This window comes from Manis pentadactyla, chromosome 12 (assembly GCF_030020395.1).
Source record: "Manis pentadactyla isolate mManPen7 chromosome 12, mManPen7.hap1, whole genome shotgun sequence".
NCBI classification, from domain to species: Eukaryota; Metazoa; Chordata; class Mammalia; order Pholidota; family Manidae; genus Manis; species Manis pentadactyla.
The window spans coordinates 99,775,867-99,789,864 of NC_080030.1; the positions used below are offsets into that span (position 1 = coordinate 99,775,867).

Genomic DNA, 13,998 nt, shown 5'->3' on the forward strand with positions numbered 1-13,998 from the left:
TTTCCCGCCCTCGCCAAGTCTTGTCCCTGGCTGCTGGAGTGACAGGTCCTGCTCTAGGACTCCCGTGTTAGTACAGGGCACAGCCTTTTAAACAGGCAGTTTGAATGCAGGGTGTGTGATGGGTGATAACAGAAGTCTTTCCAGGAGCAGGAGGAGTGCCGAGCAGGGAGCCCTTAGTGCAGCGGGCGCGAGAGGTGTCATGGGGAGCTGGGAGCACCCTCAGCCTAATGCGGCCCAGGGGCATCAGCTGCCCCCTGCTTACCTGTGCACCCTCCCTGTCCTCGTGCTGGGCATCTGCAGGGCCCCCGTTTCAGTCATTCTCTTGCCCTGTGGCGAGGACGCACTGCTGGACGAGGCCAGCGGCCCAACCCCTCTGCCAGCACGCCTGCAGCTGAGCCCCCTGGTGGGGGGGGGCAGGCGGCCAGAGGGCTTGTGCGGGGGTGACGCAGAGCCCCCAGCCCACTCTGCACCTGACATGGGGCCTCTCCCCCTGCACTGACTATGGCTTTCCTCAAAACCGCCTTCCGAGATAGGATCTTGCCTTCTGTCTCTCGGAAGGTAAGTGAGGAGGTCCGCACAGCAAGTCAGGTGACACACGAGGGGGAGCGGGGGAGGCTGTGACGAGACCGAGGGCCACCAGGCAGTCTGGGAAGAGGCCGAGGGCAGAAGATGCAGACGGGGCGCAGCTAAGAAAGGAGCCTGAGGTCGCGCGGTGGGAACCCAAACCCAGAAGAAGGGCATGGCGGGGGGCGTCCAACACTCTGGAGACATCAAGGTCCCAGATGCGTCCTGTGTGTTTCCCGGTCGGGAACTACTTGGTCACCTCGGTGGAAGCAGTCCCTGCGCAGTGTAGGAACAAGGAGAATGCAGGACACGGAGAATGCAGGGCTCCGAGGCGAAAGGGCGGCAGGGGCCCCAGGCCGTGTGTGCGGGAAGCCGGGGTGCCGTCTGCACGTCACCCCGAGCCTGAGCTTACCGACAGCTTCCCCGTTTAGGTTCCTGCCTGCGGGGGTGAATGTGCCACATACACGCATAGCTCAGCGGTGTGACAGCCACGGGTTTTCATTATAGATTAACAGACAGCATCTTGGCTTTGCAGGAACCAGGGAAGGTAAGAAGCGAAGAAAAAGCAGGCCTGGGGAGAGGAGAGAGATGCAGAGGAGGGAATGCAGGGCCACAGGGCGAAGTGGCGCCTAGGGACGGGGGCGCAGGGGGCGGAGGCCTAGGCAAGCGAACGGGGAGAGGGCAAGGGCGGGGGCAGGGGCCGCCTGTGCCGGGGACCCTGGGATGCCCAGGGAGCCGGAGGGGTGGGTCCGCGGACAGGACAGACGGCTGCCCCAGGGGTCCCCACAGGCAGGAAGGAGCTGGGGCGGGGCTCAGTCCCCGTCGGGGGAAGGAGGGGCCCCCGGGCCCCGAGCCTGCAGGCAGCGGGGTGAGGGCAGGGGCCCGAGGAGGTTCCCCGGCGGCGGGGTCAGGGGCAAGGCCGGGCCCAGGGCCAGGCGGAGGGCCTGAGGACGGGGGCCTGGGCAAAAGCCGCGAGGGAAGACGGAGGGAGCTGACATATTTTTCTAAAAGAGTTAAGTGTCAGAGCCCGTACCAAGGTTGGAAAACACTAAATAGTGGCGGCCTTGCTTGCAAATGTCTGGGTTTTGTTTTTCGGCTTTTTTTTTTAGTGATGCTAAGCAGAAAATTGGAGAGGGCAGATCCCCGGACTCACTCCTGGTGGCAGATTTAGGCAGGGAGTGGCCCGAAGGGTCCCGTGGGGAGGAACTGAGCTTGCGGGGGGCCCTGCTGGGTGAGAGGCGGGGCCTTAAGGGTTTGCGTGAGGTGAACCAGCGGGTTCCAGGACTGAGTGCCTAAGAGCGCCCGTTGCCTCTAGAGGCAGCTCGTGGGAGAAGCCACCTGCCCGGCAGAGGTGTGGGGCTCGGTAATGCGGCCATGCCCACCTAAAAGTTCCCCGTGAACTTGATGTCCAGGAAGCAAGAATCTTCTCTGCTGCTTGAGATTCCAGCAACCAGCTGCCCTCCATGGGTTACGCGTCCTTTTTCACTCCTGCCCCACCTTTCCTGGCCCCCAGCTGAAAAAGATGGAAACAGACCCACAACATTCCTGTACTGAGGTGGCAGCCGAACAGAAACGAACCGGTCTACAGTGCTCTTAAATGAGCTGGATGGTTGCAAGAGAGCGATCCGGTCACCTGCATTCTCCAACAGAATGAACAGAGCTTTCGTCCCAAACCGAAGTCCCTTTTTCTGAAGAAGCAACGCTTGTTTACTCTCACATTGCTGCTCAGGAAATGAGGCTTAAAGCTGGGTTAAGTGATTTTCCCAGATTGTGCAGCCTGTATTTGAGAAAGTTGGAATTTGAACTCTGTGTCTCTGGTGTTTGAAAACCATGCTTGGCTCATGAAACCGCACAAACCAGCTGCAGTGGCCACAAAGGTCTCAGAAACAGACGCACACGTTGTAAAAAGAACTTCCAAATGACGTGACTGAGAGTGAGTGATGATACACAGAGCAATCATACCTGGAGATGGGTTGACGATCAGCAGTCACTTGATTATCTCTGTTTACCTGACCAGCTTTCTCAGGGCACAGAGCTGGGTCCCATGTCTTCCTTTTTGTCATTCTGTAGTTCAGTTTCTAAAATGTAAGCAGTAATACAAACTTAAACTGTAAGAAGAAACATAGTGATAATAGGGAGGTACTCTAAAACACATTTGTTTAGATCAGAACTTGTTTTCTGAAAGGATTGCATACTTCAATATAGTAGTCTGACGGCCTTTCAAATTGGCAGTTTAAGTAGTTAAAAAAAAAAAAGTACACTTCAAAATGACTCCAGATTTCCTTTCATGGTGAGGAAAGACTTTATGTCTGTCTAGATGGATCTAGGAAAAGAAGATAGAATGAGCCAAATTTCTCTACCTAAGAATATGGGAACTGTTATTTTCTTTACTTCCAAGAGGAGGGAAGTTTAAAGGTACATCATGAAAATGGGGAAGGCGAATGGCTAAAGAATTTGGCTGATGATGGGAGGGAGAAAAGACCCAGAAAGAACTCAGTGAAGCTGGGGCGCTAGAGGCAGGCAGAGGCGACCTTGAGAGCTTAACCCTGCTAGGAAAGTGCAAATATTTTTGGAGGCAGCATTTCCTCTTTCTTCAGAATGAGGGATGGGAGTTAGGGCGGATTATATTGAAGTTTTTAAAGGGCAGCTGGCATCTGCGTGGTGGTAGATTTTACCTTGTTTATTATTTCACTTATTTAAAATAACACATACTTTACATATTTTGGGGTCACAAGTGTGTATCTGTTTACTCGAGGTGACATAAACATGATTTATGTTTTCAAGGGCATCAACCTTTTCTTTATAGATTTTCGTAAATTTGAGACTTTCTTTATGGATTTTGAATCTATTAATTACCCATCCATTTGTGCAGTTTCCTCAGGTGTGACAGAAATAATATAGATGCTAGTTTTAATTTAATGCTTGGATTAAGTATGCTTCTATTAAAGATGCTAATTGAGTACAAAGATTCTTGGCTTTGTTTATGTAACATTATAAACACTCTGAAAATGTGGACAGTCTAATGTATAAAAATAGATAACGAAAAGTTTATTTTGGCACTTATTATAAATATTCCCATGGTGTTCCTCTTATCAAGACTAATAATGAGTTTGGCCCCATTAAAAAAAAGGCTAATAGCAATGTACCCCTAATGCCAAGTCATTCTTTTGATAATTAGACTGTAAGTGTGAAGTTTTAGTCTCTTGAGAATTGGAGAAGCTTATGGAGGAGAAGCATAAACTATTATAGAAGGAAAAAGTCTTTGATACCCTTTTATACCAGCCACTAATTCTGGTTATTAGAAACAGGAATTATAAGAAATCCATTTCAGACTACAAAATTTATTCCTTTATTAATTCGATATTCCATGTTTAGTCATTTCTTCAGCATTCTCATCCATACTCATACCTTTTATCAAAGTAGTAATTTCCATAAACAAACTACTACTGTATTGTAGTAAACTTCCCTTTATGGATTGCCTCCGTAGCTTGTGCTCTTAGTTCATCTCACACCTATGAGATACATCATCTCCTCTCTGCGTCAGCTGAACTTAAGCTTGGCTGTGTTCAGTGGCTCCCCCAGGACAGTCATAGGGAGCCTGTGTAAGGTCGATGCTAGTCTGTCTCAAAGCGCTCCCAGTTGATGAATTACGCTGGCTACTGCAAGCCTCCAAGAGAGTTGCAGAGAATTTGGGATGGTTTTCCACAGTGCTGAATTGGTTGGCAGAAGCCCAGCTGGAGCATCTTCCCTACGAGCATGGATGTGTTCAGCTCTGCATCCTCCTCTGGCCTAGGGAGAGTCCTAGGGCTGCATGAGGTACTCTAGGATTCTGTTTAAGTCATTATAGGATTCTCCTTAGGGACCCTCCTTTAGCAACAGATGTATTTTCTGTCCTATAAAAAAATTAGCAGAACTACCAGACTTGGCCTACTCTGACCGATGTATACTGAGAGCTGTTCTACTAAGCACACTATTCTACCGACACTGTTAGCATTGGCCGGTTGTTGCTTTCGGACACATGAGTGTGGGAGTCGGGGAATTCTCAGTAATAGAGGCTGCTTGTTTGGCAGTCACCTGTCATCCCCTCTCCAGCATGCAATTATCCATTTGTCACCACATTTTGTGGGGAGTTGAACAAGGAAGCTTAAGAAAAATGCTTTCCCCTTGTCTTGATGATAGAGAGCGTTTCTCACCGCTGGTAGCACGGTGGTAACTTTTCATTCCTTCTGGCAGTTTTTAAAGACTTATTTGACTTTGGGGGAACCTGCAGTCTATCTTTAAGTCACAGTTCAAAAGTATAAGACAGAGTTGTTCATTTGCAATTTTGGCTGAAAAGTCTTAACTTTGACCGTGGCACTTCAAAGTTGGGAAAAACTTGACTTTAAAAATGGATGCTGATAGGAGATGGCATATTTAATGACAAATGTATCTATAGAAAGCTGTTAAGATGCAGATTATGTCCCCTGGGGTGGGGGAGGGAGATCAAAACTGCCAATCTATAAAATATACTCGATAGAGGAAGGCATAGAAGCTATCTTTGCAAGTGCTTTGATTGCAGAGGACAGTATAGCAGCATGTGGCATCATAACCCAGAGCAGACAAATCAGCTTGATGACTTTCAAAGCCAGGAATACCGCTGCAGGCAAGGGTGCTCCAGTCTGAGAGAATTAAAACATATAGAGACTGTTATTAATTCCATATCTATTTTTGTATAGTCAAATCTGTATGCAAATCCTTAGCATCTCATTTCAGCAGATTAATCTAAAAGTGAGGAGTGTTATGTGAAGGGAATGTAATGATAAAGCTCTGCAAATGAGTAACACTGCTAAAGAAACGTGGGCTGCAACTTGGGTGCTTTTTTTTTAAATTTAGTTTTTGCACTGAGAAGAAATGGAGTTTATTTATATGCTCATTTGTAAATTATTTCAAAGGAGAAAAGCAATAGAACTGATTTCTAAGGCTTTTCCATTGCAGTCCTGCCTTGGTAAAAGTTATAGCACTAGGCTTTTTAGGCACCTCCTGTGGTTTAACATACTAGAAGTAATCAACCAAATAACTAACTAGGACTTTCATTTTTACTCCCAACTAGTAACCCAATATCTCATTTCCAAACATTATCATGTGCAGGAACATTTGTATGTAAGGATAAGGAATCTAATTACTGAGTGCAGATGAGGAATAAAACTATGTTATAAATGCATCTGTGGAAGGTGATAAATAATAATTCTGAGGAGCATGAAGACAAATTGTGTGCCCTGCTTGGGAAAGAGGATGTAATAGGTACATTCTAATCCACTGGTTGTACATTTAATCTATAATGGGCAGAGTCTGATACTTAGAGCAGTGTAAATATTTTCAAATGATGTCATAAAACAGATAGTTTATGGCAGTAGATATTAATTCTGTCCCATATTTCTAAAACAAGTAGGGAAACTGCCAAAGTCTTGAAATAATGGGTGGGAGCTTTATCTTCTGTTCCCTCTCATTTGGAGAAATGATTATAGGCGAGCTGGACATTAGTCTGGTGGTTAAGGCCCAGGTCAAAAGCACTTGGCAACCATTGTGACCCAGAAGACCTGTGAGGCCTCAACAGATTTGGTTATTCTTGCGTAGCTATGCTGACAGAGAATTATTGGACATTCAGTTTTTAATCAGATAAGAAAAGGAAGTTTGGGAGGAAAAAGAGAACATATCTCTACTTTGACATCCATTTTGATTTTATGTATGCATTTTTACCTCAGCTGAAGTGTGTTTTCTCTTCCTTTAATTTCATTTTTAAAATGAGACAATCAATGAGAAATGCAGAGAAGACTTTCTTTGAGGGCAGGAAGTTCATTTCTCTCTGCTCTTTGTGGATTTCCTCTGCAGACAAAGCTTTCACTGATCTTAAAAATCTTCAGAGAAGCTTAAAAAAAAAAAAGGTGGCCCTCAAGTCAATAATAGCCATGGTCAACCTGAAAGATACAGCCTCCTGACTGGGGTTGAATGAGACAGTAATGATTGGCCTGAACAGCCTTTCTCCCCTTTCTGTATCCATTAGTTTTGATTGATTACTCCGGCTCAGTTAAGAACTATATGCTAATCCTCTGGATTCTGAATGACTTGACTCTTGGCCATGGAGCTGGTAATGGAGACCTACTCAAAGTATTTAAATGGTTAAAGCGAAAGTTATACTGGACAAAGTTAAATAAACAAGGAAGACTTATTCAACACTATTGCATCAGGGGAGAGAGACCAGGGTGCAGTCTGAAACCAACTCTTTTGAAAAACAAGAGACAGGAGGGTTTTCAGACTGGTGTTGAGCTAGTGGAGAAGTATGGAGGGACTCAGAGAGGACAGTGATCAGTGTGAGGTGTAGAGCGACTATCTCTGGGCTTGTACATTTTTCTGTCTGTGATTAGACCTTTTATGTTTGCTGATTGGCACCTATCAAAGTGAGGCTTCTACCTTCCATAGAAAGCAGGAGACAGGGGCACTATCTTCTTGACGATTTTGTTTCAGTGAAATGGCTCCCAGGGCTTTGAGGAAGATACTCCTGGGTTGTAAAACTTGTGAGAAGCTTCTTAAATTATTTATATCTCAAAAAGGTAGAGAATGAATGTAAAATTCCAAGTTCTCTAAAGGAAATGCTTTAAGAAAAGAGAGGTCAGGGTCCTAGCCACAGGAAGAAGACTGTCTAAAGTTTAATCAAACTGTCTTGGTCAGTAATAGCATGTTTTAAATTTTAAAAATTTCAATAGGAAACTATTTTTTAGGGTGGCTCAATTTTAGATCTTTATTGCAAAATTAGTTGCTGCTTTGTGGTACTTATTAAAATAAGAATGCTATTCATTTTACCCTAGAACTATGTATAAGGCCATATTTCTAAGATAGATTTTGGGGGAAGTTTTCATATTCCTGTTGTTACCTGACATGTAATATCTCCTGGTAATTTCTCACTATGCTCACTTATGCATTCTTTCATTTTTCCACTTGATGGTAAAAATTAAAGTAGGATCAGCAATTTCTGGGAAAGGGGCTCAGTGTACACTACAAACATGAAAAGAAGTATGAAGACAAATAGGGGTAACTTAGCTAGACGTGTGATGGTTTTTTAGTGGTTCTTTAAAAGCAGAAGGTCTTGAGTCTTTTGAATCTAAGCACTTGTCAAGAGGGCTTCAGAAAAGTTGACGTTTGTGATTGCCCTGCAGTTCTCTAGATGTGTGCTGTCCCATGGGGCAGCCTTCAGCCACATGTGGCTTACTGAGCACTGCAAGTGTGGCTAATCTGCATTGAGATGTGCTGTGTGTCAAATACACCCTGGCTTTTCAAGACTTAGTATGAGAAAAATAATATCTTAAAATACTTAATTTTTATATTGATTTTGCACTGAAATTATAATATCTTGGCTATATTGAGTTAAATAACACTTATACTAAGCTTAATTTCACTGTTTCTTTTTACCTTTTAATGTGGCTAGTGGAAATTTTTTGATTGCATAGTGACTCACATTCATGGCTCTTGCTGTATTTTATTGGACAGCACTGGCCCCACATCTCTTTTGATAAATAAGCAGTGTCTTTTCTTGGATGTGGTTCTCCCAAAGACGTATCAAGATAGCCCTGTGTCAGTGTAAAGAATGTTAGAGCTGTCACACTGCCAATTTAGCCACAGACAAAAATTTTAACTATGTCCCTGGCATAATTGTGAGAGCTGTCTTCGTGTGCTATGTCCATTCCATTCCCTCCCCATACTTTGCCCCTCATTCTGGCTGTGCAGAGCAGCTTGCTAGAATTGGTGGTCCCCTAGTAATACAGGCATACTTGTTGCTTGCTCTCAACTGGATTGCTTCTGAAATGATTCTTGAAAATGAAACTGCTTCAACAAAAAGCTTCTTAATTATGTCATGGGTTCACCACGAGGGTATACAAACAGATCCTCGGCAGTAGCTAATTTCCCTTTAATTGTCTCTCATTCTTATATTGGAATATCCTATTTCTTATTCATGAAAGCTGTAACACATGTTAATCCATTACAGGTGGAGTAACTAACACGGCACAGTATCAGAGCAGACTAATGGTATATGAACCTAACCAGGTAAGAATCGTATGAGAAAAGCGCATTACCTTAATGAAAATGAATGTTAAGAGATGTCCACAGTACTGAGTAGTTGTAATGCCAAGTCTGTGCACGCACATGCATCTTGAATTTATATAGAGAAAAGGAAGCATCTGGATGAACTGCTTTTTGGTGACTTTTTTTTTCCTCACAGAATTTCAGCTCCTTTAGCTTTACGTTATATACAATGCTCAAATCTTTCAGTTTTGCATAATGTAGAAAAAAGGGAAAATATGTTGATGAGCTAAATGCCCCTTATTCCCATTATCTCAAGTGGCTGTTCCTATTCAAAGGCGTCTGAAGAAAGGGTTTTCAATGTCCTGTTTTATGGCCCGTGTCATTCCAGGTGGGGAATATGCTTGTGGTTTCATTATTCCCAAATAAAATAATAACTTTAATTTAGCTCTGTATAGCCAAAATGTCCCAGAACATTGTCTGGGATAAGTCCAAAGCAGAAGCATCTGAAGAGTCTGTTTCTCATTTAATAGCTTGGGCCTGAACTGGAAGCATTTTGATGGTGCCTGGCCCTCTGTCTACTTCTCCTGCACACTTAATGATTTTTGTTTTCCCCAGAGCAACTATTTTTTATTCTTTTCTTTCCACCAAAATATTTGTGACCTTGGCAAATGTCTGCGGAATTTCACCATTTCTGTAATTTTGGTGATGTAAATAGTTATGATTATGGCAATATTCCAAAGCGATGTGGTTTGGAGGTTTAACATTTATCGGTTTAAGATAATGGAACAAGAAACAGGTTTACTTTGGCTGTCTGGGCTGGGATTGGCCACCAAATGTATGTCCCAAGTGACCTCAGTCTATTTGGTATCTTTTTATTTTATCAATCACTCAGTTCTGAATGTAATGAAGGTATTTCTCTCTTTGCAAGTATGTTTCCTGATGTCATTAGAGCTGTAGATTTTAGAGACCGCATGTCCATGGGCCAGATGCCTCAGGAGGGATCATTAAGTGCAGTTGCTTGAGTTCGGTGCGCACGTGGTTAAAGAGGAAGAAGGTGTTAACATTTCTCAAATGAGTTCTGTTTCATGTTTGTACACACATGCTCTTTTTAAAAATTCTGCGGGCATATTGTTTACGGTGGGTACTGGCAAACATCACATCTGCTTGCATCTTGCTCAGAATCTCAATAACTCTATCATTCAGCCCTGGTGCTTATTTCTCTTCTAGGCTTTTGTGGAGAGTCGATAATGCCTGCCATCTGCCACAGAGCACATCGCTACCTGCCAACAGGCAGGCTGCGGTGACCTCTGCTTCCCCACCACTGATTAGTATTCGCACGCTCGCTTATTAGGAATGACCCCGCTAGGCCTCTCTGTTTCTTTGCCTTTGCAGCGCCTGGCGGCTCACCTGGCAGGCGCGGCAGTGAAGGAAGCTGAAGATACAGTCAGGGATGCAGGCAGGCTTTACAAACCAGATGGCGTCCATGGTCTGTGGCAGGGGACTGGACTGCTAATGCACACGTTGAATCCTGATACTGTAATGGGCTGCCTCGCGGAAAGCGCCTCAGGAAAGCACCGTCAGGGTTCTGAGTTAAATCCACCCCGGTGTAATATAGAAAAGATATTTCTTAGAAGAATATCTGAAAGTTTTGACAATTTTATTAAGAATAATTGGAAGGAGATTCTTATGACATGTTCATAAAAGGGGAGCAGATAAATGCAGGCCTTTCAAACTGTACAAACCACTTTATTTAAAGTGTATCTTAAGGGAACTTAGAAAAAATGAGCTAGTAGATATGCCTTTAGTGAATGGACCAATATTTACACAAAACTTTTTGTATGCTTATTCACTTACAGGTTTGTAAATTGTTGAAATTCTGTGTATTCAAAATATAATATGTTTTCTTTCTGGTCAAGATCCAAATTTTTATTGGCAAAAAGGAATCTCAGTTCTTCCTGTGTGTTAGTGTTTATGTAGAAAGGAAACGGTTAGGTTTATGTACCTGTCCATTAGGTAGCTGAGATTAAAAATTAGTTATATTTGATTTTCATTTAATTTTACATTTTATATTTTAAATAGCCATATCAAAGAGGAATTGAGTGTAACTTTCTCAGTGTTGAGAGTGACACTGAACCAAGTATTAGAGATTTCACCATTCCCTAAAGTTATCATATCAAACTTGGCCTTCTATCCAAACAAATCAGTGTGTGCCTAGAAATGACTTTTCTCTGTTTGACAGAAGATGGAATTATAGATATATTAAAGGCTGATACAAAGGCAGTGTGGGGTTTGTGGCAGATCTCAGCTGTTCCATTCATCTCAGGATGAATTTGGGGAAGAATAGCAAAGCCACCTTCACCCTAGCTTAGGTAGGGGCCTCAGGTGGCCATTGACTGTCATAATAATTTTTTAAAAGTGCACATTTATCAGACATTATATGCCAGAATATTCTAAATGTTTTATGTGTAGCAACTCATTTAATCTTCGCAACAGGCTTGTCAGATATGCATTACTATCCCCTTTTTACAGATTAGCAAACAGGCACAGAGAGGTTAAATAAGTTACTCAAAGTCACACACGGTTTAAAAAAATCAAGCATTCTGGAGCCAGAGCCTGCTTTCTTAAAACACGCATGTACCCAGTATACCTACATGTGTACTTTCATTAAGCAATTTGCATGAATAAGTTCTCTCATTTGGGTGAGATAACCATCATGGAGATTTCTATAGTCTCATATAATCCCCTTAAAAAATGCAAAATGCCTTGTAAAACAGAATTCAAATGAGGACATGCCATATTATGTAAGCTGCAAAATTGAGTTGGAATATGTGGTTCTTCTGGACTTGTTTTCAGGTAAGAAGTCCATACTTTTTCAAAGTTTATAAGTAACATTCAAATAGACTGTGATCACAAACAATAGGGTGCTGTTTTCTGCTATTAGAGGTCGCCTATTAACAGAAATCACCTGCATTTTTTTTTTTTTTCAGAATAAGTGGGTAAGCCGCAGCCCCATGCTGCAGAGAAGGGTCTACCATTCCATGGCGGCCGTCCACAGGAAGCTTTATGTTCTTGGAGGCAATGACCTAGACTACAACAATGACCGGATCCTTGTGCGGCATATAGATTCTTACAATATAGACACTGACCAGTGGACGCGCTGTCATTTCAATCTGTTGACTGGCAAGTACCTTTGATTAAGTCAATCAGGAAAAACAGAGATTTAAGAAACTGCCACATTTGTTCTCTTAGACATCTTCAGTGCATTTCTAAATATTAAGGTATGGTGCCGGTAGAGCAGCTTGCTTTTATTAACCAGGAAGGTGCACATGACTTACCTCACAGAACTCGACTCGATTGTGGCTGAGTGTCTAGTTTCTCAGGACCTGTGTTAGCTTTGTGTGTTCTGAGAGAGGCATGTCAAGTCCGTTATTGTCAATCAGTATTTGCAGCAGCAACTTTGATACATAAAATTAGGAGGAACCAGGAGCTGAAGGAATTAGTCACCTTACACAAAGTTGTTTTTTACTCTCTTAGTCCTCTTATTTCTTATGAGTTCAGGAGAACAGTCTTCATTATTTGTCCCTGTCGAATACTGTTATGAGCTGTATGTTCCTATAAACTAAACCTTAGAGCAGTTCTGTGCATGGAGGTCGGGAGGCATTTCTGGCCACACATACCCTCCAAGCATTACCGTAGGCAGCGCTAGGTGTAGACCATCCTCATCTGAAAGGGAATGAAAACAAAGCAGCGAGCAACTCACCTTTCTGCACGGAGCTGAAAACTTTGTCTCCTTTGTCCTCCCGCATTATTAACATCCACAAGTGATCAGAGCCCGCCCAGGCTGCCCTACTAATCGGAAACTCAAGTAGTGGCCTGGACTAGTGCCTGAAGACAGTGTAATGCACCGAGTGGGCACTCAGCCACTCACAGCTGCTGCCAGGGAGACGCCGTTGAGGGCAGAAGCAATGTAAGAGGTTTGGAAGCTTTGTAGGGAGCTCCTGTGTTCATGGAAATGATTTTGGGGCTCACCGACAAGAACTTAACTCTAAGTTGCCGTCGTGGTACCCCAGGCCCTTGGTCCCTGGATCTGTGATTCTGTCTGCTGTAGCATCAGCTTATTCATTGCCCCAGTCAATCCTGTGTCAGACCATCAATAAAAAGAGACGACCTCACTCCCTGGTGGCCTCCAGGGACGAGTATGTGAGAGTGAGTCATTCTGTCTTCTTGTTTCAGTGGGGGAGGACCCTTTCAGCGTTTTGGCTGTCAGCATCTAGGGACTACCCAGGCTCGTCCCAGATCAAGAACTTTAATATAGTCTTAAGACTGTTGTGTATGAAAAGGGAGGGTAGTAACTTTACCGATCTTTTTTGCCATCTGTCTTCATTTAGGGCCTGTTAGGGGGATGGCTCGGTTTTATTGGCTTCTTGGGCTTGCAGCTGTTACTTTACGGATGTAAGCACTCGCCTTAAAAGCATTTGTAGGTACAAGAGGTGTTTTGCATTTCTAAAATATACCTCATTTCCACCACTAAAAATAAATGTCATATAATATCTTTTAGAACTTATTTCATTATGACTTCTTATTGCTGTATTTAACGTTGTGGTTCACTAACTTGGCTGGCTGGTAAGTGTACTGGTGAGTTTCTGACCTGCACAGCTGCATGCTCTGAGGAACAGTGGTTGATTCTTCCCTCTTGAGTACCGGAAGGCAGTGATTAGTTGCTGCAGAATCCTGTGGAGCACACACTTGTGCCACAGGGGAAGCTGTATGCCTCGGTGGCCAAAGGGTTAATTAAGACATGCAAAGAAATGGATTTGTTTTTTCTTTCAATTCTCTTTACTTTAGGCCAAAATGAATCTGGAGTTGCTGTCCATAATGAGAGAATATATTTAGTTGGTGGATATTCGATTTGGACAAATGAGCCTCTGGCTTGTATCCAGGTGAGTGGTTGAAGTTAGTTCAAGTGGGTCAGTGAGGTTACTTTCTGTAGTGCTGCTCAAGGGAGAGATTTACATGTAGAAGGAGGCTTGAGTTCCCTTTGTGCAGCTAGTTCAGCTACTAAGCGTCATCCTGCATCACAAAAGTGCCTAATAAATGATCGAGCACTATTGAAAAGAAACATGTTATGAGCTTTGCAAATCTATGTAATATATTCCAGGAATGGAGAAAGTGGGAAACCTTTCCCTTTTTCCTAAGCCACAAAAACTTAAGAAATCTTTGGGAATAGTACTTTTATATCCTAAGACTTTGCAAATGCTTTCTTTCCACTCAATTATTTTATTTTCTACATTGCAACTTGTTCATTTCCATAAATGCCACCTACCAAGTTCTCCCTTCTTGGCAGAAGCTGGCAACAGTAGTAGTTCATGATTGGCCTGA

At 43.3% G+C, this 13,998-nt stretch overlaps 1 protein-coding gene across 5 annotated transcripts in view; it reads left to right on the plus strand.

Annotated features, from left to right (window-relative positions):
- Nucleotides 1-13,998, plus strand: part of KLHL32 (kelch like family member 32) — a 174,873-nt gene that overhangs the window by 145,677 nt on the left and 15,198 nt on the right. For 4 of the 5 annotated variants that reach the window (XM_036890349.2, XM_057489438.1, XM_036890355.2 and 1 more), the window contains 3 exons: nt 8,582-8,640; nt 11,607-11,799; nt 13,465-13,559. The exons of the other annotated variant lie outside the window; for it this stretch is intronic. In XM_036890349.2, coding sequence (XP_036746244.2) covers nt 8,582-8,640; nt 11,607-11,799; nt 13,465-13,559 — 347 coding nt within the window. The remainder of the gene's footprint in view (nt 1-8,581; nt 8,641-11,606; nt 11,800-13,464; nt 13,560-13,998) is intronic. 5 annotated transcript variants of the gene reach the window in all.